This window comes from Cydia strobilella, chromosome 27 (genome assembly GCF_947568885.1).
Source record: "Cydia strobilella chromosome 27, ilCydStro3.1, whole genome shotgun sequence".
NCBI lineage: Eukaryota > Metazoa > Arthropoda > Insecta > Lepidoptera > Tortricidae > Cydia > Cydia strobilella.
In genome coordinates, this window is record NC_086067.1 from 3,112,105 (window position 1) to 3,136,898 (window position 24,794).

Sequence of the window (24,794 nt, forward strand, 5' to 3'; positions counted from 1 at the left end):
TCATTTACACTACTTCAAAGTCATAAACATAATAATAAAAATGTAGTATGTAAAAGGTGGAGTACAGGATATGTGTAATACAAAATTACCATTTTTAGCCGTCCAAACTAAGAAATTTACAAATAAGAGCGACAAAATCAGTGCTTTACGCGCGTTTACCTAAACGTCTATCAGAAAAAAAAAAACATTACTAATTTAGTGAGTCTGTTTTCAAAAAAACGATCTGTAAAACGGCAAGATGAGAAGACGTGCTAATAGAAACCAGTACTTGTTATTTCTATTACGTATCAAAAGGTGTACAATTTCTGCGACTAAATCTATCAATTTTAAATTTTTGCGACTAAAATCGATAACGGGCTCTTGATGTCCTTACAAATTATTATCTCAGTCTGGAAAATAGCCGTTTGTGATAATTTCCAAAAATGTTAGTGCTATTATTTAGTACAAAGTGATTTTCGACGTATAAACAAATGTGCCATATATCTATCATTTAAAACATTCAAACGTTATATTGTACATAAAAAACATTATCAAAATTACATTTCTATATGAGATTCACAAGAATATCCATTACAATTCTGCACATAATACTAAATACAAACTTTATACATACACATAATATAAATTTTATTTTCTTATATCTATGGTTCATTTATACTTATCCTAGGTACTTAGAAATGGCCGAGGACCATTGGACGGATGTCTTATAACAAATAAGGGCTTTTTATAATAAAATATATCTTAATCAGACTTTTTTAAGTCGTTATTAATAATTAGCTGACCAGAAGTAGACCGTATTATGTTGAAATAAGGTATAGATGTAGAGCATAATTATTTTCCATCGTATTTTAAGAACGTGTCTTGCTATTTCAGTTAGTCTCGGTACAAAAAGTAGGTACTGAGACTGACTGAAGTAGCATGACAAATACGAACGTTTCCGAGAAAATACGATGGAAAACAATTTTGCACTACATCTGTAAGTATACGAAAGATATTGTCTATTTAACATGTTATAGATGACAGATAATTCGCTTATTTAACCCTATCATGGAGAAATATAAGTAAAGAAAGAGTGGTAACTCCATACATCAGTTTTCTTAGGGTTCATCGATTAATTACGTCACACGAATTTCGAGGTTTTCTGACCCCTCCCCCTCTCCTTGTCACATTTGGCAAACCCCTCCCCCCCTGGTGTGATGTCACATTTTTTCAATGAAATCGGCAAATCGAATTAAGTATTATTAATATTTTATCAAAATATTTTCGGCAAAAGAAATATTTGTAATTTTATAACCCAAAACTGATTAGGAAAGAAAATTAAACGATTAAAAACGATTATCGTTCCAAAAACTTGTTATTTAACTGTACAGCGAATAAAAGCATTTAAATAAGTTAAAGTGACGTCACAAAGTTTGTGACTCCCCCCTACCCCTTGTCACATTTTCTTGACCCCCTCCCCCCCTAAACGTGTGATGTAAAATGGATGAACCCATGGAGCGAGTGAAGCTTAAAGGGATATGTATGCATTCTTACTGCCAAGTTTGTGCAAAGTTAGCGTGGTCTTCTAATTTTTTTCATACAAAAAACCTACAATATAGTCTCTAACCTTTCAACAGGCAAAGGCGTTCCTTTATCGCTACTCTCCTCTGTAATATCTTTCAACGTATCATCCGCAAATGTCAGACTGAGACCAGTTTTCTGCGTATCACTGTTCGTTAGACCACTTTTCTGCTCATGAGTTAGACCACTTTTCTTTTCTGCAGTGGTCAGTCAGTACTTCAGTAAGGCTAGTTTTCTAGTCAAAATATCAAATTCAGGAATGTCTGTCAAAGCTAAAAATCTTATTTTATGTTTTTTTTTTTTATATTATGTAATGTCTTGTTTGTTTGTGCTTACGAATAAAATCTTATTCTATTCTATTCTATTCTAAAATGCCGTTAATAATGATCCCTAGTCTGACTTGTTTTTACTTTTGCGCCAATAGAAAGAGACCAAAATTTAAGAAGTTAGTTTCATGAATATAGTTGTTCTATACCAGGGGTCGGCAACCTTTTAGCAGCCAAGGGCCACATAGCGGTTAGCAAAATTGCAGCGGGCCGCACACTGTTAATAATTTGTGAATTTATTAGACAAAAGGTACTACATTGTCGTTTGTCAAAAAGGACTTCTTTTAATATACATTTTTATGCAAAAGAGTGCCGAAATTCAAATCGCGCTTCGCGAGTTCTTACATACAGGGCGCCCCTCATCGTCTTACATGCAGGGCTCCTGCGGCGTCCCTCACAGTTATTCAGCGCGCTTCGCGTGCTCTTACATGCAGGGCTCCTGCGGCGTCCCTCACAGTTATTCAGCGCCATTCGCGCGCTCTTACATACACACTTTAAGGCTCGGCCAAACACAAGGCGCAACGCAGCGCCGCGGTCGCGCGGCGCGACCGCCGCCCATGCTAACAGGTTAGCGACGTCAAACAGACTGCGTCCAGCCGGCATCGCGCCCCGCTTCTGTCGCGCCCCGTCGCGCGCGTCCACGGGCGCGGACGCGGCGGCCCGCGGCGGCACGCTGGGTCGGTCACATCAGTCGTACGTGAATGAAAAACCTTCCGCGCGCGCATGCTGCTGTATCGGGCGCGAGTCACGCCCGCATCGCGCCGCGTCCGCGCTGCGTTCGCGCGCGCGATGAGGGCGTGTTGAGAGCGCGAGGCCGGCGCGATCCGCGCGCGACCTGTTTAAACAGGCATCACGCGGCGCGAACGCGGCGCGGAAGCGGCGCTGCGTCGCGCCTTGTGTTTGGCCGAGCCTTAAAGGTCGGGCGGAGCCGGACATTCATCGCGCTTGGCGCGCTCTTACATGCAGGGCGCCTGCAGCGTCTCTCACAGTTATTCAGCGCGCGCTTACATGCAGGGTGCCTGCGGCGTCTCTCACAGTTATTCAGCGCGCTCTTACATGCAGGGCGCCTGCGGCGTTCCTCACAGTTATTCAGCGCCCTTCGCGCGCTCTTACATACAGGGCGCCTGCGGCGCCCCTCACACTTAAAAGTCGGGCGAAGCCCGGCATTCAGCGATGCGCGCTTTGCGCGCTTTTACACGCAAGGCGCCTGCGCCTGCTTTTACATACAGGGCGCCCTTAAGATAGATAGATAGATAAATCATTTATTGCCACAACAAGGGTTTACAATTATTTTTTACACACTTTTGCTATACTTAAACTAGACAATTTATGTATAAATAAGTTCAGATTACATATCTACGTGACAATAGGACAGTTACAATTACAATTTACGGTTGCCGACCCCTGTTCTATACTATAGTTTCATACCTTTCAACAGGCAAAGGCGTCCCTTCATCGCTACTCTCCTCTGTAATATCTTTCAACGTATCATCCGTAAATGTCAGACTGAGTGCAGTTTTCTGCGTATCGCTGTTCGTTAGACCACTTTTCTGCTCATACGTTAGACCAATTTTGTGGTCAGTTTTTTCAAGGCTAGTTTTTTCGGTGCTAGTATTCTGGTCAGTATGTAAGCGTGATGTGTGTGTGTATCAGATCTGCGAGGCGGGCATGGTGGAGACGGCGCTGTGGGGGGTAGTGGGGCGGGAACCCGCGAGGGACGCGTTGAGGGACGCCATGGTGCCCATCTGGAAGACAAAAAATAATAATTAACTTTAAAATACGTGGTTATCAATGTACATATCCTTGTCATAGTTACGGGTATTGTAAGTTCCATTGCTGGGCACAGGCCTTTTTGATAAGCCCCACGTTAACCAAAGTGGGATGGACTTTAGGCTAGCGTGGGAATCGGGTGGTTGTTATTTATGGAATCTGGAGACTGCTTTTGGAATCTAGTGTTTATTTTTGGAATCTGGCGGTTATTTTCGAAATCTAACATGTATATTAGCAAACAACTTATGTACTTACCCTCAAATGTGCTAGATCTTCCAATTTAGTCAAGTCGCAGAGTTCCAAATACAAACTATAGACCAGCAGCCACCCATAGCCCCCAGCGACCACAAATATCGCCCAGCACACGCAGATGAGCGCGTTGTAAGAGAATATCATGTCGTTGACGATGGCCGCAAAGATGAACGCCACCAGACGGAATAGGATGAACACGCCAAATGTGTACAGCCAAGGGGCTATGCGTTTTTCGTGCTCCTGAAGAAAAAAAAAGGTTATTTTTTATCATCGAAGTTGTCATTTTTAAAGTGTTGTACTGTAGCCATATCAGATCAGAGCGGCCGAGGTGCTCAAAAATATTTAAACACGCACTCTAACGCCTTGACCAGTGGTGGGCAAACTTTCTACATGGGGGGGCCACAAAGTTTAAATAATTTAAGAGGGCCAGAATTGCAGCAAAAATGCATTTTTATTATTCCACGGGATCACGGACCATATACTAATTATTTCGAACAACCTTCGGCGGGCCGGATTAAATCCTATGGCGGGACGGAGTTGGCCCGCGGGCTGTACTTTGTCCACCACTAGCCTTGACAATGAGGGCTAACGCGTATGAATTCGCCGCTAGGGGCGCTAGTGTAGATGGTGGTCTTCGCAAAGTTCGAAATGTCAAATGTCACTTCAATGACTGACAGCTGTTCTTTAGTCCTTTGGACCACCATCAACAGAGGCGCCAACTGGTGAGCAAAAAAACGATAGCCCTCATAGAAGTGTGTTCAGATATTTGTGAGCGCCTCGGCCGCTCCGATATATCTGATGGCGACTGTACAATGACGCTTTATGCTTGAAGATAATGCTTTATGCTTTTATTTTTTATTTAATTTAAGAATGTAATAGTGGTTGAAACATGTCAAAAATATTAAATAAAATAAAATATCATATAATAGTTTTAGTTCGTCTTGCCACCTATGTTCCTTCCAAACTATTAACCTTTTCGACGCCGTGTCAAACACAGAAGCTGTCACTCGGACGCCACGTCACCGAAGTGTCAATACTAAAATTGTACTTTATGCCCATGCACGTAGGTCTATGTTGCTCTGTGGTCTGTGACGGATTAATCGGTCTTTGGCGTTGGACCTACGCTGCCGATATATCCGTCATTGGCGTCCAAAAGGTTAAATGAAGAAAGTGATTTATTTCCTATTCAGAATGTGAATCTTACTGTGCTGTGCTCTTAAATCAGAACTAGTCATTTGTGTGTGCGTGCAACTACATAAGACAATAGTGAAATGTGCCATTTTCAACCAAAAGGGTACTTATTGTCGCTTGTCAGTAAGGCGCTATCTCCATATAGCTTCAATTAGAAATCAACCTTATCGACAACCGACAATGTGGTACCTTTTGATTGAAAACGTCACAAATATTAGCATTATACATATTGTGTTATAATTAATACGGATTTCCGAAAACTACTGTGAAGATTATACATAATTATTAGCATTGTTTACCTGATTTTTACCCTTTTTGATTAGCTACAGGAATGCATAATGATATAATGAATTAATGATAGCATGATAGTGCATAATGAAATAATGATGGTTTACTATGACGTGTCATATCTAATTGCAGTATTCGTCTAGCAAGTTCATTAATTGTGGTATTTTATATAAAAAGGGACCTTATTGTCGATGGCGCTTACGCCATTATTAACGATGCTCTGATATAATAACAATGCCGCGCGACGCTGTGCGACGTAAGCGCCATCGACAATAAGGTCCCTTTTCATAGAAAATGCCCCAATTATAGTGAAATGTATTAATGATTGTGTGACATAAACACATTTTAACTAACTATTAAGTAGTGATCTAACAACTTACACAAAACTACATAAAATGAATTTATCCCTACTTATACCCTCCCTCTTCACGCATAAACTGCTAAACCGATTTAGATAAAATTTGGTATAGAGATAGTTTTAAGCCAAGGGATGGACATATGATAGTTTTTATCAATCATCATCATAATTTCACGCGTCGCGGGCAGTAGCCAGTGTTGCAATATAGAAAATTAAATGTCGAGGTCCGATTGCGTCGCTGCCTCACTTTCCTTTGGCATATAAACGAAAGAGATGAAAATAGAGCTACTCGATATGAAACCACGACAGGAATTATTGGCGTTAGACAATTCACAATTAAATAGTTTCTGAGAAAATACTGACATGCTGAAATCTGTGTTGAGTTTACTTAGAGCATGTCATGTGTTATATTTCATTATTCTCTATTATGGAGACGTAGGCTCTCCGTAAAATACGTGAGTGAAACCGCTAAGTTAGTTCATTACATCGTTGCATAATAGTCATTATAGTCTTCTAAATTGTTATATAATGAATATTTGTGTTCAGTTAGGTGTAACATTATGTATCCACATTGAAAAGTATGCCATGAATGAATAAGATATAATTGTTTAATAAATAAATAAATAAATATTATAGGACATTCTTACACAGATTGACTAAGACCCACGGTAAGCCCAAGGAGGCTTGTGTTATGGGTACTCAGACAACGATATATATAATATATAAATACTTAAATATATAGAAAACACCCATGACTCAGGAACAAATATCTGTGCTCATCACACAAATAAATCCCAGTTTCTTCCCAGAACGTGCAGAATGTGGAATGAGTTGCCTCCTGAGGTATTTCCTTTGTGCTACGACATGGGATTCTTCAAGAAGCGGGTATTTAGGGTTCTCAAGGGTCGGCAATGCTTAAGTGGCTCCTGTGATGTTGCTTACGTCCATGGGCGACGATGACTGCTTCCCATCAGGCGGCTCGTCTGCTCGTTTGCTGAACATCACATAAAAAAAAAAAAAAAAAAAAAAAAAAAAAAAAAAAAAAAAAAAAAAAAAAAAATGCCCTTACCGGGATTCGAACCCAGGACCATCGGCTTCACAGGCAGGGTCACTACCCACTAGGCCAGACCGGTTGTTAATGATTTCATACCTTTCTCAGAGCTATGATGAGTATGATACCAGTGACCAACACGGCCACAGACCCCAACCACGAGAACAGCGAGAATATTATCAACACGTTGCGAACTGAAAACAACAAATTATTACATTTTAGTAATATTCATATAGAACTAAGCAGTAAATATACGGGTATTACGGGTCCACACATGAGGGGCATTCCAGAAAAGTTACCCAATAGGGGGTATAATCATAATCATAATCTTTATTGTCTGTGAGAAATGGGTACATTGCACAGTAATTACTAATGTAACAATTTTATGTGGACTCACCAAGACTCTACCTTTACAGGTGTACAAACAAACATTTCCTATGCTACTCTTACATGAATGGTGTCAAGCATTAATATTAATACAACCATAAATCATAATCAAAAATCTTACCTAATACATCATGCAGTAACAGAATGAAATAAAATAAAATAATATAAAATCGAAGTCAAACACAATAAAATCCCATTAAATCATTATTTCATTATTTAAAAATTCACTAATACTATAAAAACATCTCTGTATTAACCAAACATGTACTTGTGATTTAAATATATTCAAATTATTATTCTTAAAAATGTCAGGTAATTTATTATAAATACGAATGCACATAATATAAGAGTTTCTCGAGGAAAGTGCCAAATTAACAGAAGGTCTATGTAACGTAAACTTATACTGTGTTCTTGTCGCGCGGGGACCCATTGTTTGGAATTCCACAAACAAGTATTTATATTTGTGTACGAAAACACACACTTCAAAAATGTACATACTAGGGAAAGTGAGTATGTTGTTTTCTATAAAATAAGAGCGACATGAGCCCATATAGTGTAAGGCAAATATGGCTCTGATACAACGCTTCTGTGTTATAAATATTGCGTCTTTGTCAATACAGTTTCCCCAAACTACAAGTCCATATCGCAAGAGAGAATTTACGTATTACTGCAATGTTCTGCCACCAGAGTGCAGGACTAGCCTTTTTAGTAAACCATAGAGTAACTTACACATACTGTACCTTTAACAGGTTTTTGTCAAGTTTTCAGAGATAATAAAATATGACGTTGATGCATCAAGGCGGTTTGTTTACAGAGGACCTGCCGGGAAACGCGAATCCGAAATTTGGCTATCTGCCTCTTTATCGCTCGAATAAGCAAGAGTGACAGAGATGTTAGATAAAGAAATTTTCTTGATTCACGATAGTTTCAGATTGTGGTAGTGGCGCCCTGGCGCCCCCTACGCAGAGTTTCGCGTAATATTCCCTATTCAATTCAATTTATTTATTTACTGAAGATAACAGTGTTCTTATTTTTGTTAGTAGGTACAGTTGCCATCAGATATATCGGAGCGGCCAAGGTGCTCACAAATATCTGAACACGTCTCTATTGTCAAGGCGCTAGAGTGCGTGTTCAGATATTGTGAACACCTCGGCCGCTCCGATATATCTGATGGCGACTGTACAAAACTTGTGTAGCTTAACTTCAAACTCGGATAAATCCATTCGACCCTCATAGGAAATATGTGGTATTTTCTATAAAAAGGGACCTTATTGTCGATAGCGCTTACGCCATTATTAACGATGCTCTGATATAAATACAATGCCGCGCGACGCTGTGCGGCGTAAGCGCCATCGACAATAAGTTCCCTTTTCATAGAAAATGCCCCATATCTACCCTATTAGCCGGGTGTGTGTTGTATCGACATTTTTAGACGTGCCTCGCGCGCGCCGCCTCGGCCGAGGCACGTCTACACTGGCCGTTTTGTGCGCGAGGAAATTTCCTCGCGCGTATGCTCGCTCTGTGTGGACCCGGCTATTACCTTTTCTTAATACCAAAGATAGATATAACTTCGTAATAGATGGATACAGTCTAAGAAAAAACGTGCCTCGAAAATCAAGAAAATTTGATTCTCGTTCAGAGGGCGCCACTAGCTTTGGCCTACTGTCGTATAGATGGCGTTGACGGTATCGTTTGTTATTTGACAATTTTAACGCATATCAGTGAAAAAACATGGGTCAAAATCATAAAAATAATTAATGCAAATAAAAAAAATAATTATCCATATTTAAATACATTTTATCGTATTTTTATAAATCTTCATTTTTAGTTTTAAAGTGTGTCGATAGATGGCAGTGAATTTTCTGTGGTTACAAAATTTACTATGACAGTACCGCTCTAGTATAAGTTACTCTATGTTAATACCAAAATCGCATCAGGGTTCGAAATTATCCAGATCCAGAGGTTCATCTTATTTAGCACTAAATAGAATGACATTACTTACCAGGGGCACTTCCAACGTAGACAAACTGGAAGCTGAAGGCATATCCGTAGTGTACGGAGCCCGGTGTGGCCATGCCCAGGCAGTACAAATCGAAGATACTTCGTGCGAATGTACAAGTCTTGAGTTACTTACCAGGAGCACTCCCAACGTAGACAAACTGGAAGCTGAAGGCATAATATCCGTAATGTACGGAGCCCGGTGCGGCCATGCCCAGGCAGTACAGATCGAAGATACTTTGTGCGAATGTGAATAAGGCAATGAACTGAAACAAAGTATTTATCATTAGGAAAATTTTTGGAATAGCTCTTTTTTATGGTTCCGTACCCAAAGGGTAAAATCGGGACCCTAAAAACAGAGTTTTTCCAAAATTTAATTTATTTATTTAAACTTTATTGCACAAATTTACACAAAAAGGTACAAATGGCGGACTTATCGCCTTGAGGGGTTTACTGCCTTTTCGCCGAAAATTGCATTGCAGAATTTCACTTGGCAACCAACTTTTCGCCAAAGTTTCATTTGGCTGAATTTCATTTCCCAACTTTACATAATCCAACCTAACCTAACCCAACCTTGTACGTGATTTTCATTTCCCAACTATGGGGTTGCGAAATGAAATGGTTGCGAAATAAAAACTTGCTAAAACTTCATTTGGGAAATAAAACTGATGCCATAAGTTTGTTGGGAAGTGAAATTTGGCGAAAAATATTTTGGCAAAACGGCGGTATCCCGCCTTGAGGCATTCTTTACCAGTCAACCATTGGGCCAAACAGAGACAGTTAGTTTGCAAATTTTGCAAATCTCAGTTTTCCGGCTGGAAAGGCATAAATTGGTAAACATATAAAGGAAAGCCATAAATGTTTATTTTAAACAGTTAATTATTTTTAAGTTAGACTTACCACAGACAGGGATGCTGCTAGCAAAGAGCCTCTTTGTAGGTCCAGAAAGAAAGCATCATGGAGTATTGGCTTCTGATACCATGGCACTCGCAGAGATCGGACGGACTTTGTAGAACGGAGATTTGTTGAAGACCTACAAGTAAAAATTGTTGTTATCCAAATAATTACAATTAAAGGTAAATAATATATTTATCCAAGTTGCACAGAACCGCGACAAATGGCACAAAATGAAGGAGGCCTACACCCAAAGGGTAGAAAAAGGCTAAAGAGAGAGAGAGAGAATATATTTATCATCATCTTCCTCGTGTTGTCCTGGCATTTTTGCCACGGCTTATGGGAGCCTGGGGTCCACTTGGCAACTTATCCCAAGAATTGGCATAGGTTCTAGTTTTTATGAAAGCAACTGTAAATAATATATTTATAAAATAATATAAGATAAATTAGCAGTTATGAAGGTAGTTTACCCTAAGTGGCATCCTAAACGGCAATCATTGCATATAACATACACCCAGAGATCTAAAAAGACCTTCCATTCCATTATTTTCTGAATGTATAATAAAACAAAATAACATCTTGGAGGTGATCTCCAAACAAAATCACTGGGTACTGGGGCATTCCCTAATATTTAGTTATTAATCGACATCACAATTTCTGTTTTGATTTTAATGTACTTACTTACTAACATCAATAACATGTAGCAACAATGTTTTATGGAATTTTTAATATTTCCATACCCAAAGGGTAAAAACGGGACCCTATTACTAAGACTCCGCTGTCTGTCCGTCTGTCACCAGGCTGTATCTCATGAACTGTGATAGCTACAGATGAAATTTTCACAGATGATGTATTTCTGTTGCCGCTATAACAACAAATACTAAAAACAGAATAAAATAAATATTGAAGTGGGGCTCCCATACAACAAATGTGAGTTTTTCTGGTAATGGTACGGAACCTTTTGTGCACGAGCCCGACTCGCACTGGGTCGGTTTTTTTTTATAACATCTTTACAAACCAAAGATTAAAAATCACAAATTGTAAATAAAGAGGTAGAGGTAAGGCAGGCAATCTAATAAGATTTTGCAATAGTTGAACTAATTTGAGACAAAGATTAAGGAAAAAAGTTTCTTGCGATCTTTCCTCAGACAAATGTACAGTCGGTTCCCTACAATAAGTATCCACTTTTCTATACAATTAGTATGGCAACTTGGTTACTCAAGTTGGGACACCGACCGTACACTCAACTCAAAAGCAAAGAAAACACATATCTGTACAAACTGTACCCACTTTTATTTCAGCACTGTTACTATACCTACTACAAATATGTAAACAATACTGCGTGTACTTGTTTCTATCATATATTACGAAATGGTGAATGAAGTATCATAGTAAACTTACTTGGTGGTGTAGTGGGAATACACTGAAGGCGTAGACCGGTAAGTCGACGGGGTTTTTCGTCCATACATGATGAATATTTAACTTGCTACACTACAAACGGCTGACGCCCTGAATTTCATATAATTTAATGTTTGTGAAAGATTCAAGTGACTAGAATACACAAAATGCAAGCTAAACACACTTATGAACTTGTAACATTGATTAGCGTGATATATTATCGGTTATTTAAATAAATAAATGCAAACTTAAAACTTGAAAAGCCACACCTATTCTCCAAGCTTTCAAGCCTAGTTTAGTTGTCTACTTGTTTTGTTTTTTTAATCTGTGGTCGTGTGTCAAAACCATAGATGGTAGGATCCTATAGATGAGCTATACGCGTGCGTCCGTGAGGGACAGAACTTACGCAATACGCAATGCGACAAAATGATTGGTCGGGTCGGCCGGTCGGTTATTTGTTTATTTGTTGCCACGGATCGTGTTGTTGCCCACCATAAACCGTGCATAAACCATGATGATGATGATGATCCTTCCGGCCAATTTCGACCATGGCGACCACTTCGACTCCTAGTAACTAGGAGCTAACTGTTACAGTTAGCACGGCGCTCGTGCGCCCGAATATGGCTGACGTAGCCGATCTTCGAGGCGAACTCCCGTGCACATTGAGAGCACGTGAGAACACCAGCCACATAATGGTAATGAATGGAAGCAGGCTGGCGTGCTTTCAGCTCGTCGCGTTTAGCATCGAGGTCAACTATGCGTTGCTCCTCGAAATCGCGGACTTTGTCCTGCACCAGCATGCGCCACTCAGGACGCTGTGCTGCCAAACCTTCCCACTGAGAGGGCTCGATGTTGCATCTTTTCATGTTTCGTTTCTGAACATCTTTGTATCGGAGGAGTTGTCCGCCAGGTTTCCGCTTACCCTCCTCTAGTTCAGAAAAAAAGATGCGCTTCGCCACTCTCTCCTCCGCCATACGTGATACGTCACCGCACCACCGAAGCTGTCGACGCATTAGGTAAGCCTCTATTCCACCGACCTTGGCGCGTCGCAGAACTTCGGTATTTCGCACTCGGTCAGACCATCTGATGTTCATGATCTTACGTAAGCATTTGAGGCATAAACCATACTAAATTAAGGGTGGGGACTAAAAAAAGGACAGTGAAAAGCACAAACAATAATAGCGCTTTCTCTGCTACTTCTACTGAAAAATACATTAGACTATCCCGTTCTGTCTGTCCCCCCCACTCATGCCCAATCCAAACTAATACTAGATTCATGGTCAAAATATACATGGTAGATTTTCTTAGTGGGTCAGTAAGGGCAGCTGCCAGATCCCGTGCTGCTACGCGAAAATGGTCTCTTGTCGCGAAAAAGACCTCTTCCCTCAATTTCAAATTAATGAAAAAAATGCAGGGTGCGAGAAAAAAACCATTTTTGACAAACTTTTTTTTGATGCCAATTGATCCTATTCCTATCCAGGATCAAAAGATTGTATGGGACCAATAAAAAAATTAACGGCTAGGAAAGAAATGAAAACTTTTATTTTTCACATGCAATTTTTTATGCCAATCGATTCCATTCCTATTCAGTATCAATAGTTTCCTTTGTTGCGGAAAGTCAACTTACGGTAATGTACGTAAAAGCCACAAATAAAAAAAATAGTAGATTGTGGCACAAGGGAGCAAAATACGGCGAGGGCGTACCTACATTGAATCCTGAACCAAGCGAAGGAGTCTATAATAGAATCCTGAGCATAGCGAGGAGGAGTTCGGACTACGTTAGTAATTTAGTCGTGGCTAGTATTTGTGACTTTGCATGCCTAAGGGGTCCTCCACACTCGTGCGCGAATCGCGGCGAAATCGACTCCACACCCGCGTTCGCAGCTTCGCGCCGCGTAGTCTGGAGCGCGCTATAGACCCTTTAGGCATGCAAAGTCACAAATAGTCGCCACTCGACTAAATTACTAACATAGTCCGAACTGGGCTTAACCTTTTGAACGCCAATGACCGATATATGCGCACCGTAGGTTCAACGCCAAAGACCGATTAATCAGACCACAAAGCAACATAGACCTACGTACCTGTGCATAAAGTTCCATTTTAATTTTGACACTTCGGTGATGTAGGTCTATGTTGCTCTGTGTGGTCTATGACCGATTAATCGGTCTTTGACGTTAAACCTACGGTGCCTATAGATCGGTCATTGACGTCCAAAAGGTTAAGGACCATTATACTGTATGAATACATTATACTGTAGGACTGATGGGCGAGATAGAAAAATGTCTTTAGGTGTGCTTGGCGTTTTAAAAGGCCAAGCACACCGAATTAGGCTTTAATTAGGCAAAGACCAGGCAAAGATTCGTGGACATACGTACTTCACATCCACCAAGATGTTCCCTATTTTCCTACTACCAGTCAAAATGAAACAATTGTTCAAAAACTACAATTTATTCAACAAAACTAAACTCCCGATCACTAATCACGATTGACATAAATCGTACCGGACTGCCACAGACATTTAGGACAACTCGATTTAGACGACACAATTGGCCGTGACAAATGGTTCCAATTCGCCATCGGAGTGAACGAATCTCTTTTCCATTTTTTCGGCGTTTCCGTATTAAAATTTGACGTATCTCGAAGGTATTTTGTCAGCTTTTCGATTTTTTCCGCGGCCGCCATATTGTAGGTCTTGACTGAAGCTTGGGAGCCTGACCCTGGGTACGAGACCTCGCTTCTGTTGTCGTTAGTGAGGTCCCATGAGGAGTCCAGAGTCGAGGCGGGGGTCGCGGCTGTAAAATTTCTCATATTCAACTCAGGCACCTATGGAAAAATGGAGGAGTTATTATAGATCTAAAAGTTTATGACAAAGATTCATGATTATGGAATTCATTTATTGTAAAGGCTGGCATCCACTAGACTCGCCGAGGCGAATCGAAACGAATCTCAATAATTCGCGTTCTATACATTTACTATATGAATGGTAAATTCGATTCGACGCGCCGCGGCTCTTCGTTAATAGACGCAGTTTCATAGTAAATGTATAGAAGGCGAATTATTGCGATTCGATTCGGCGAGCCTAGTGGACGCCAGCCTTAAGAAATTATTCTATTTAGATCAGGATGTGGGGGGGGATCGAACGTATATCGTATATAGGAGGTGAGACTAGCATATCCACCAGCTAATGCTAGGATAACTGCAATTACAGATAAGTTGCGGAAAGTTTCTAAAAGTGGAGAAATTTCAGGAAAATTTCACAAAGAACAAAAGAAACTCATTTTGCAAATGGAAAATTTTGATTCCCATACAAAAGACTAGGAGTTTACGAAAATGTGGAAATTTCGCAATTTTTGAAACTTTCCGACGGCACATCAGTAACTGCAATCCAGTTATTCCAGTTCGCAATAGCAGCAAGTTTATAATTAGTTAATTATATAAGAAAGCAACATAAGTCAGTCATACGAAAAAAGAATACAAATGAAAATATTTGTGAAACGTTCGCTAGCTGCTCCCGCAAAAGCGTTGCCAGCCGAAGGCTTAGCAGGGGGGCATTTGTAATATTTGGTGTCCAGGCAGCTGCTGTAAGTACTAGCATTTGTAGTAAGTGTTAGTATTTGCAGTGTGCTAGTATTTGCAGTAAGTACTAGTATTTGCAGTAAGTACTAGTATTTGCAGTAAGTACTAGTCTTTGCAGTAAGTACTAGTCTTTGCAGTAAATACTAGTCTTTGCATTAAGTGCTAGTATTTGCAGTAAGTACTAGTCTTTGCAGTAGGTACTAGTCTTTGCAGTAGGTACTAGTCTTTGCAGTAAGTACTAGTCTTTGTAGTAAGTATAAAGGCGGGATTTCACCAGTGTGCGGCACAAGCATTTTTGTACTGAATATGCTTGCGCCGCAGTGTCGCACACTGGTGGAATCCGGACTTTAGCATTTGCTTTGCACTAGCAGCGCATTTTCCACATGGACGCACCTGACCATAGACCTTGGTAGTTTACGACCGTAGAGGTACCTAGGCGGCTGCTCACCAAATAGTATTGAGGTCCATCCAAGGTGAGCCAGTTTCCTCTTTCTTAGAGACCATGGGGCCATCAGAAGCCTGGTTGCCCAGCTGTATAGTACTGTCCGCGCGCGAATTCCGTGCACGGCTGAGGAATGTTAGGAATGTTGGGCGTCATGACAGAGTAGTGTCATTTTGTACGTACGGGCGCGGCGCACACCCCCCTCACTTCCTCGACCTCCGAATGCACGGAATTGGCACGCGGACAGTACAGGGGGGCACCCCACACTATCTTCTTTTGAGGGTCGGCGTCCTATGAGAAAAATGGTGTCGCTGCGCAGTTGCGCCAACGTTGCGTCGAGCTGCAGCCAGAGTAGACTAGATGCCGACGTTTCAAAAGACGCTAGTGTGCGGTTACACCAAGAAATAGATAGTAACTTACACTTGGAGTCAACTTCCTCTCTCTCCGCGTTGACCCGGCAGCTCGGTGGCGCCATGAAGATCAGCGGCGAATGCGCGCTCGCGCTGCTCTCCATAAACATCCTCACGTTCTCGGCGAACTGGGGGTTGTTCTGCAAACATTACATTTTTGATTAAATAGAAGCAGTAGATCACAGAATTCACAAAAAACCTACACTAGGAAGTAAGAGGTGCGAAGTTACTGTAACTTTGTAGTCATTCGTGTGAACTTCGAAGGTTTGGGGATCATAGCGATTTGCTGCATACATTTCGAAGATGGTAAAACCTAAACATACTCTTGTACAGTCAAGTGTAAAAATATGGGTGCACTCATCATAAGGTCCCTCCACACTCATGCGTGAATCACGCCGCGAAGCCGCGGACGCGAGTGTGTAGTCTAGTTCGCTATTCAGCCCAGTGGAGGGCCCTATACTCAAAAATATGGCCCATAGCTCTTATGTCAGTGAATTAAGAACTTTGGGACATATTTTTGAGTCAGATGTATGCATCCATATTTTTACACTTGACTGTACCATTGCTGATTGTCCGCGATTGTTGAGCCATTTAGGATCCTAGCTAAATTGGTTGTTTAATACTTGTGCAATAGAATGTCCAATTTAGCTAGATCCCTAAATAGCATAACAGCGTGACTGTACAAGAGCCAAGGTAAGTACATCCATATATCCATACTAATATTATAAATGCGAAAATCTGTCTGTCGTTCTGTCTGTGTGTTCCCTCTTCACGCTTAAACCGCTGAATCGATTTAGATGAAATTTGAGATAGAGATAGGTTGAGTCCCTGAGAAGGACATAGGATAGTTTTTATCCCGAAAATCATCCATTAAGAAAGTAAAAAGCGGGGTGGAATTGAGATAATTAATGAAGTGCCTGCTAATTTGTGTGCATAATATGCTCAAATTGAATGATTGCTATGAAAATTTTTCCAGGCGCTATGCTTACTTTAGCTGCTGTTACTAAGTCCACGCAGACGAAGTCGCGGGCAAAAGCTAGTATAATATAACATTGAAACAAGTTTTGATAAATATGATCCAATGAGAAAGAACAAAAAATAAAAGTAACTCACCTGCCATTGCTCAAAGCAACTCCTGAAAAACTCTGTAGGGTTGTCCCTGTTGCGGCTAACGATATGTTGGTTGAAGCACGCTTCGCAGAACACTTGTCCACAGTAGATCTTCAGGTTGTCCTTTGGCACTTGGTGGCATGAGCCTGGAAAAACAAGTAAACGTTTAAGATGCCGTTACGACTCCCTAAAATACTAACATGCTATCGTCACAAGAGTATACCATTCGCCATTTGACGATAATTTGCCAATGTCACTGTATTAGGACGTATATCAATGACTAATTTTGAAATTGGGTTCCAAAAGCAGACTGGCTTGTTTGGCAGAGCAGAGATTGGCTTACCGAGTTGATGAGCGGAATAAAACCGATATCTCACCGTATTTAGGCAAATAAACGAAGTGGTTCGCGGTCGTCTGGATTGTCACGTATTATGACAGTCCGTGTATGCACCATCAAACTACTCTGTCACGTCTACGTGACGTCAGAAATGGATGGCTCTATACATTTGTGCATTACAGGTAATGCACAGACGTATCGATCCATGTAAGTAGTGAAAGCGAGGGGCAGTTAAAGTGTTATGCGCCAAAAGTTATCTCCAGGCTGATTTACAGAAGGGAAAGTGCTCAGAGCGTAGCGTAGGACGCCCTCAAACTAGATGGAGCGATGACCTTAGCAAGGCGGCTGGCAAGAGCTGGATCAGAGTTGCAAATCGTGCTCAATGCCGTGCAATAGGAGAGGCCTATGTCCAGCAGTGGACGAGAGTAGGCTGATGATGAAAGTGTTAAGAACGGAATGAAGCTGATTACTCACAGCATCTCGCGCAGCAGCAGTGGAACGTCTGCCCACCAATCTCCACCTTGTCGGCGTCGTCGACAGCTTGCAGGCAGCGGGCGCACATGCATCGCTTGCCTTCAGTGTGCTGCTCCGCGGGCTTCGCGTCCGGCTTCGTTTCGGGCTTGGGTGCTTGCTGCACGCCTGTTTGAAACAATATAGTGACTTAAAAACCCTAACTTATTCTCATGGCATGTTTTAGTTTGTGTTAATAGCCGGGTAGCAGTGCCGTTTTTTGCGCGAGGAAATTGCCTCGCGCGTATGCTCGATCTGTGTGGACCCGGCTAATCAAGCATTATTATGCCTGCCTTCAAAGTTGGTACTAATAGTCTGGATAGCTGCAACTACAGAGGCATCACATGCGCGTTGCAGATCCTAGGCTGGAGACGTGGAGACAGTGCTCCACTGATCATCAGCTGTGTTCGTCAGTCGTAATCAACCGCCACGCGTGAATTCCGAATCCATCCCATGGAGATGAAATGCCACCATTGCTACCTACACCTACGTTAGATGCCAAAGACGTGATCCCGACATAAGAACCCTGACATGATTTCCTTCATGAAATCTCTTAAACCGTATTAAGATGGAAGCAATTATTGACCACACTGCTCCTCAAACATGTGTTCTATATTCAAATGAGTAACTCATTCGATTGTCATTTTTAAACTGTCAACCCTGTCAAGGTTTAACACCCTGAACATGAATCTAGTATAACTGGATCGGTCATGAGGAGTGGGGGAAAATGACCGAACGGGATAGTCTTATGTATCTTTCAGTAGGAGTAGCAGAGAAAGCGCTGTTATTGTTTGTCCTTGTCATAGTTTCACTTTTCCACCGCTGCCACAACCGAGGTTGTGGCAAACAAATAAGTACGTGACATGTCATGTTTGTTCGTTGCTTGTTTAATTATCGTTGTTTTGTATGAAATTGTGCTTTCTCTTATGAAATATAGTGATGGTTTGCGTTTTGAATGCTTGAACTTTGATAAAATAATGGTGAATTGTTCTGTAATCGGCTGTAATAGCCGCTCTGAGCAAAAATATGAGATCATAACCTTTCACACGTAAGTACGGTATTTTACACCTTCCCCTTAACGCAATATGTGAGAATAACATCGTAAAATTACGTTACACTCAAAGCAATGTAGAATCAAACGATTTCAATTAAAATATCACAATTATTTACGCAAATTAACAAAACATTATTTGTAAAATTATCCGCCCAAATTACGTAGGTAGGTAGGAGTCTGAGGTCAGCCATTTTTAAACTTCTTCTTAATTTAGCTGCATAACAATCATGTTAGGGATACCAGATGAAAATATCATAATTTTATGGGTAATTTTGACCTCGAAGTTTTTTCGTACTTCTAATTCCAAAAAATAAATAAACAAATGTTGTGAAGATTAAATGTGGTGTACATTAATTGGTGTGATTGCGATTTGTGATTTCTTTAAATTAAAACCCATAATACATTTTATTTACTAGACATGTTTAGTTTTGTACCACCTGCGCGAATTATAGAAGGTATTTCATTGTTTATACGCCTAAAAAGAACGGCCCATTGACATTTTATTTAACAATTTTTTAATACCGTCAAACAAGCTAACTTTGCCTCCAGGGTAATCGCCCCAACGTGATATCAAATATTGGGGTAATTTTTACCAATATGGTATCCCCACGTTTATGACGTCATCTATGTCTATCCCTTACGGGCGCACGCGTATAGCTGGTCTATATAATGCTAGGTCTATGACCCTGAAGGAAAAAATAAAGGAGTCTCACCTTCACTAGCAGTTCCCTGTGCCTTGACTCCCGGTGCAAACTGCATCCACCAGCTATCCACATGAACCTGAACATAAAATTAATATTGCAGGTTTAAAACTTTTTATACTTAATACAGTGTTAACGCACTAAGGCCTTTAAGTGAACTGTGGGGCTACCGCGAAAACCGAAATTTGCAATTTGCGGGGATCTTTCTCTTTTACTCCAATGAAGGCGTAATTAGAGTGACAGAGAAAATTGCTCGCAATTTGCGAATTTCGATTTTCGTGGTTATAGCTCAGTACCTGTGGAGCTTCGCCACGGAGCCTCGCAAGAACAAACTTGTTGAAGCACTCTTCACAGAAGACATGGCCGTAGAACATCTTCAGTTTCGCTGGGATGTGTCGGCAGATGCCTGAAAAATAACGATGGTAAAATTACAAGAAGTACATATGTGGCAAAGTATAATTTACAGTTCGCAGTAATTTTGACTTTCCGCGGTCTTAAGACGGTAGAACATGTTTTTATTGCCAGCTTAAACTTCGATTGCAATTGCAATCGATTTGAATCGATTAAAATAAAGAGTGTGGGAATCATAGAAGGTGGGATCCTATAGAAGCAACCTACCGCGTGCGTAAGTGAGGGACACAACATACGCAATGCGACAATATGCTTGGTCGAGTAGATTCGTAGCCCACCATAAACCATACAAATTTACGATGGGGAATAAAAAAAAGTGAGACTAATAACGCTTTCTCTGCTACTCCTACTGAAAAATACATAAGTTTTATACTAAATTCATGATGGGAATTCTAGATTGAATAAGAAGATTACCTCTATTTATAAAATGAAAAAATAAATGAATTGTTGGTACACTACTTACAGCACGTGCCGCAATTCCTGTGGAAGTTTTGTCCGTCGATTTCAATTTTTTCTTTTTCAGTTATTGGAAGAAAACATCTTGCGCAGAAGCATTTTTTCGGTACATCTTGAGTTTTATTTTCCATTGCGATAGTTGTTATTGAATTTGGTCCAAATTGGGAATATTGATGATTGATTAATTGTAAAAAATTAATCGGGAGTCTTTAAGGTGGTGGTGTGCCGGTTGAATAATGAGAATGACAATAAAATAAATGAAAAACGATTCAAAGAATTTCGAACAGCAAATTTGAAGATGATGTTCTTTGTGCCAGTAATTAATTCAAGTAAAATTTATAAAAAAAGGTGAAATTGTTGACACAACTACAAAAGAAACAAAACTTTTTGTTTGCTAAGTTGGACAACATGTATTATCAAGTATTTTATTACATTTGAGACAATACTGGCAACTTTGCGAATGGATGACGTCACGTCAGTGAGATGTGTCAGCGTAACGGAAAGAATTTGTTAAATTATCTGTGGTAGTTATAGTTAAGTATTCGTTCTGTACTTGTTTGTTATGTGCTGTTATCATGTTTTTATCAAAAAGTGTTGTTTGTGAACTTATCTTAAGCTAATTCTACTCATATTTAGTGGTGAAGATATTTCATTATCTTATCTAGTATAGTTTGCATGATAAGGATGTTGTATATAAGTGTTATTGGAGGTTATAAGTTATGCATTCCGTTGCCTTGATGAGATCATGTTTTCCAGTTTTTATATTATAATACTAAAAGCACAGGCATAGTTAGTACTTTTACTGACTATTTCGGTATACTTGTTTATTTTTGGAAGCTTTATTCTACACTCAAACACTTTTTTATCAATTTATAACAAATTCAAAATATTTAAAAGCTGGGTATAGTAATTCCCCTTGAATCTAGGATTTGACCTTACTAACTCTTTATTTGGTCTGGTTTCGCTAGTCCGTATAAAATTATCAATACCTTGACTAAAGCTGCTAATCGACATTATATATTATTTCTTCAACTTCATACTTGTAACATACAACTGTGGAAAAGAAGTTACTGATTGACAGTATAGTTATGTAGTCACGTTTTCTACATTTCATTTAAGCTTAGGAAGCTAAAGTTAAAATCGGTCGGGTTTTAACAGCCCATGGTGTATATCTTAATAGTAATAGAGTATAAACACAAAGGGCTAAATACTCTAAGAACAAATTAAATTATTTTCTATGAAAATATTTTAATTTACAGCCGATACCCGACCCGAGTCGATAGCCGAGCGGTTCAGGCACCTGTCCGGTAAACGGGGGACGCAGGTTCGATCTCAGCTCTGGACACTGGAGGCTTTGGTCTTTTTTTCCTTTGTATATGACATTTATTTCAGTTTAAGGGCTAAATACTCAAAAAATAAAAGTATTTTTGGATTAAAATATTAGTTTTCACATTACAGCCATTATTATTCGCAATAATATGTGACATTTTCAACAAAAAGGGTACTTATCATGGGTTGTCAATAAGGCACTATTTCCATATAGCTTTAATTCGAAATCAACCTTATCGACAAGCGACAATGTGGTACCTTTTGGTTGAAAACGTCACATATATTCACAACACTTCTTTTTCTACGTCACATGTTGAATAGTGAACACCTACATCTTTGTTGCCAAAAATATTATTACAAAGCTTATAATTATAAGAACAACCAACAAAAAAAAAGTGATTAGGCGGGTCCACACAGAACGATCCGCCTCGTGAAGAAATTGCCGCGCGAAGCAGCTCGGTCGTGCCTCACCCGAGGCAATGCGCCTGAGGCACAACACACAGACTGAGCTCCTCGCGAGGCGGCACATTCTGTGTGGATTCGCCTATTAACAATTTTTAAACTAACATCAAGCTTGTTTTAATTTGACAATGGTTGACTGGTAGAGATTGCTTGCTCCTTAGTATGAAGATGTGTACACATGGAAAGCTGAATGCATGTACATCTTACTGACAAGCAATTTCTCATGTATGAAATGCCGCTCGATGCTGATAGATGTGATTCCACCCTAACCAAGATTAAAATTAGCTTGTACCGATATGGAACGTCAAAATTTCGGTTTGTTGTAAATAATGAATTGAGAACATGAAATTAACATTAACAAATTTGTTAAATAATTGCTGTTTCCTCTTTACAGAATGGTCCACCTGAATGTACAAAACAGCAAAATGTCCCGCCAAGAGAAAGCGAAGAGTGGCTTTGTAAGTATTTTGATTTATTTCTTGCATAGAAACTGTAAAGAACCATATGTCTTGCCCACAGATTTAATATATACGCTAGATGACGCAAATACCACGATTTGTATTGAAACCAAGCGTGCCTGCGTGCGTGACTTTTTCATACAAAATTTACGCATAATACAATTTTAAAATTACTTATCTGTTAGAGGAAATATGCTCTTGCCTTTGGGTGCTCGCAATTTTTGGGCTGTTGCAGTTAATTATCATGCAACGAAGCATTTTTTTAGTTTTCACGGACGTCCGGTTGCACCAACTGACGCGCGTGGACTGTAAAGAGCGACGGTCAACCTCGACGCTTGGTCGGGGTTCGGACACGAAGTAGGTGCATTTGCGTCTTCTATGGTATATTTATTTCTGTGGTTTTGCCTGTTGTTTACCTCTGCTTGTCTTTCTGTTTTCTTTTGTATTGTTTTCTTTTATTGAGGTGTGCAATAAATAATACGTATTGTATTGTCTTGAATTCCATCTTAGCCTCGAAAGGCTTACCTAACCTGCAGTACTAATTACGTACTTATATTTCAATTGGAACAGTGGTGCATTTATTTTCTTTCATTGAATTTGAGTACAAAAGAATTTAAACCATATTTTCTTTACAGTTGATTTTAAATTCAACTGTCCTTTGGTTTATATGGTGGGCCTTAGATGGATACCATGGCTGGAATCAGGCACAATTGTGCCTCCATACATATCTTCGGCAGTTACATCTATCCTCAATTGGGTATTTGACTGTGTTTAAGAAAAAATATTTTACACCATGCATGAAAACTATAAAGAGTAGGTAATTAGATTGTGACGTCACATGCTAGTGTTTCATATAAATTCCATAGCAGCACAATCGTTTTGACAGTTCGAAAAAAGAAACGGATTAAACTAGTAGTCAAATACCCTATTCCAACCATACATTTACAGATCCTCCAGACACCTCTGCCTGAAATATCTGAAGGAGAGATTTTTACATTTTTTTAAAATCTATTTGATCTTTACATATTTGACATATGACATAATATCCCTAGCTATTGTATGCTTGTCGGACTTCCGGTTCGAGCGCCATCTTGATAGTTAGCATCGTGATTAATTACTTTGTGTTTTGCTCATTAATATTGTTTAAAGTGTAATATCGATAGCTTATTATACAGTAAACTAATGTGGTAGTGTGCAGGGAATGGAGAATTAATTTTGAAGCGCGTTTAACCACCATCTTGGAGTCAACGGCCGGTAGTCCACGTGCTTCTTGTAAAGTCTAGCTATTGATTTACAAGAGCTAACAAATCACCGTACACTGTCTTGTACAACCGTACAATTTTTGTCGTTCTAAACCTCTTAATACCTTGATACTGGCGAAATAGTCCCACTGGGCTGAAGCCATAATTTTAAAAGAAGAAGAAGAAGAAGAAGTATGCTTGTCTGACAATTAGTATTGTCTATTAGATGCCTGTAGCAATTCCTTAGAATAAGTGAACATTAAGTACATATAAAACTATTTCATCATAATTAATAGATATGGTTATTTCATCCATTATAAGTATAATGAACAGAGTCAGGAATTTTCGCGGCAAAACAATAAAGGTGTACCGTTATTTTCTTCCATTACCCAACTGTCGATAAAAAAAAAAAAATTATAGGACATTCTTACACAAATTGACTAAGTCCCACGGTAAGCTCAAGAAGGCTTGTGTTGTGGGTACTCAGACAACGATATATATAATACTTATACAAATACTTATACATACATAGAAACGTCCATGACTCAGAAACAAATATCTGTGCTCCTCATCACACAAATAAATGCCTTTACCGGGATTCGAACCCAGGACCATCGGCTTCGCAGGCAGGGTCACTACCCACTAGGCTAGACCGGTCGTCAATGTTTCTAACTCTAGCAAGATTGCGACAGTCTTTTGTTTTACCGCGAAAATTCCGGGCTCTGATTATGAACTATTCGTTTTGAACCTTTTTGTTACCTAATGCCAAATTATAGTGTTCAAGTGTGCATAGTACTTCAATCATAAATTATATGGATGGTATA

At 39.8% G+C, this 24,794-nt stretch overlaps 3 protein-coding genes across 3 annotated transcripts in view; 1 reads left to right on the top strand and 2 right to left on the bottom strand.

The window, feature by feature from the left end:
* Positions 1-1,476: 1,476 nt before the first annotated feature.
* Positions 1,477-11,749, bottom strand: LOC134753536 (uncharacterized). Its single transcript, XM_063689447.1, has 6 exons — positions 11,477-11,749; positions 10,082-10,214; positions 9,318-9,447; positions 6,896-6,990; positions 3,912-4,148; positions 1,477-3,631 (listed from the first exon to the last, which is right to left on the bottom strand). The coding sequence occupies exons 1-6, from the start codon at positions 11,542-11,544 to the stop codon at positions 3,536-3,538; spliced, it is 759 nt and encodes a 252-aa protein (XP_063545517.1). The 5' UTR covers positions 11,545-11,749; the 3' UTR covers positions 1,477-3,535.
* Positions 11,750-13,902: 2,153 nt separating this feature from the next.
* LOC134753483 (cysteine and glycine-rich protein 1-like) lies at positions 13,903-20,784 on the bottom strand. The gene is made up of 7 exons (XM_063689359.1): positions 20,488-20,784; positions 19,910-20,019; positions 19,626-19,692; positions 17,823-17,987; positions 17,015-17,157; positions 15,912-16,041; positions 13,903-14,296 (listed from the first exon to the last, which is right to left on the bottom strand). Exons 1-7 carry the CDS (start codon positions 20,609-20,611, stop codon positions 14,289-14,291), a joined length of 747 nt encoding a protein of 248 aa, XP_063545429.1. The 5' UTR covers positions 20,612-20,784; the 3' UTR covers positions 13,903-14,288.
* A 209-nt stretch (positions 20,785-20,993) lies between these two features.
* The window catches only part of LOC134753499 (protein diaphanous), a 67,628-nt gene continuing 63,827 nt past the window's right edge, over positions 20,994-24,794 (top strand). Inside the window, exons 1-2 of the mRNA XM_063689387.1 lie at positions 20,994-21,118; positions 22,666-22,729. Coding sequence (XP_063545457.1) covers positions 22,667-22,729 — 63 coding nt within the window. The 5' untranslated portion in view covers positions 20,994-21,118; position 22,666. The remainder of the gene's footprint in view (positions 21,119-22,665; positions 22,730-24,794) is intronic.

Excerpts from the sequence above, each read along its gene's own strand:
- LOC134753536 (XM_063689447.1), bottom strand. The coding sequence starts at position 11,544 with ATGTATGGACGAAAAACCCCGTCGACTTACCGGTCTACGCCTTCAGTG. Across the intron at positions 6,991-9,317 it reads CTACGTTGGGAGTGCTCCTG|TTCGCAACGTGTTGATAATA; the intron begins GTAAGTAACTCA and ends TGTTGTTTTCAG. Across the intron at positions 3,632-3,911 it reads AAGATCTAGCACATTTGAGG|ATGGGCACCATGGCGTCCCT; the intron begins GTAAGTACATAA and ends TTTGTCTTCCAG.
- LOC134753483 (XM_063689359.1), bottom strand. The coding sequence starts at position 20,611 with ATGGAAAATAAAACTCAAGATGTACCGAAAAAATGCTTCTGCGCAAGA. Across the intron at positions 17,988-19,625 it reads ACAGGGAACTGCTAGTGAAG|GCGTGCAGCAAGCACCCAAG; the intron begins GTGAGACTCCTT and ends TGTTTCAAACAG. Across the intron at positions 16,042-17,014 it reads GTTGCTTTGAGCAATGGCAG|AACAACCCCCAGTTCGCCGA; the intron begins GTGAGTTACTTT and ends TAATGTTTGCAG.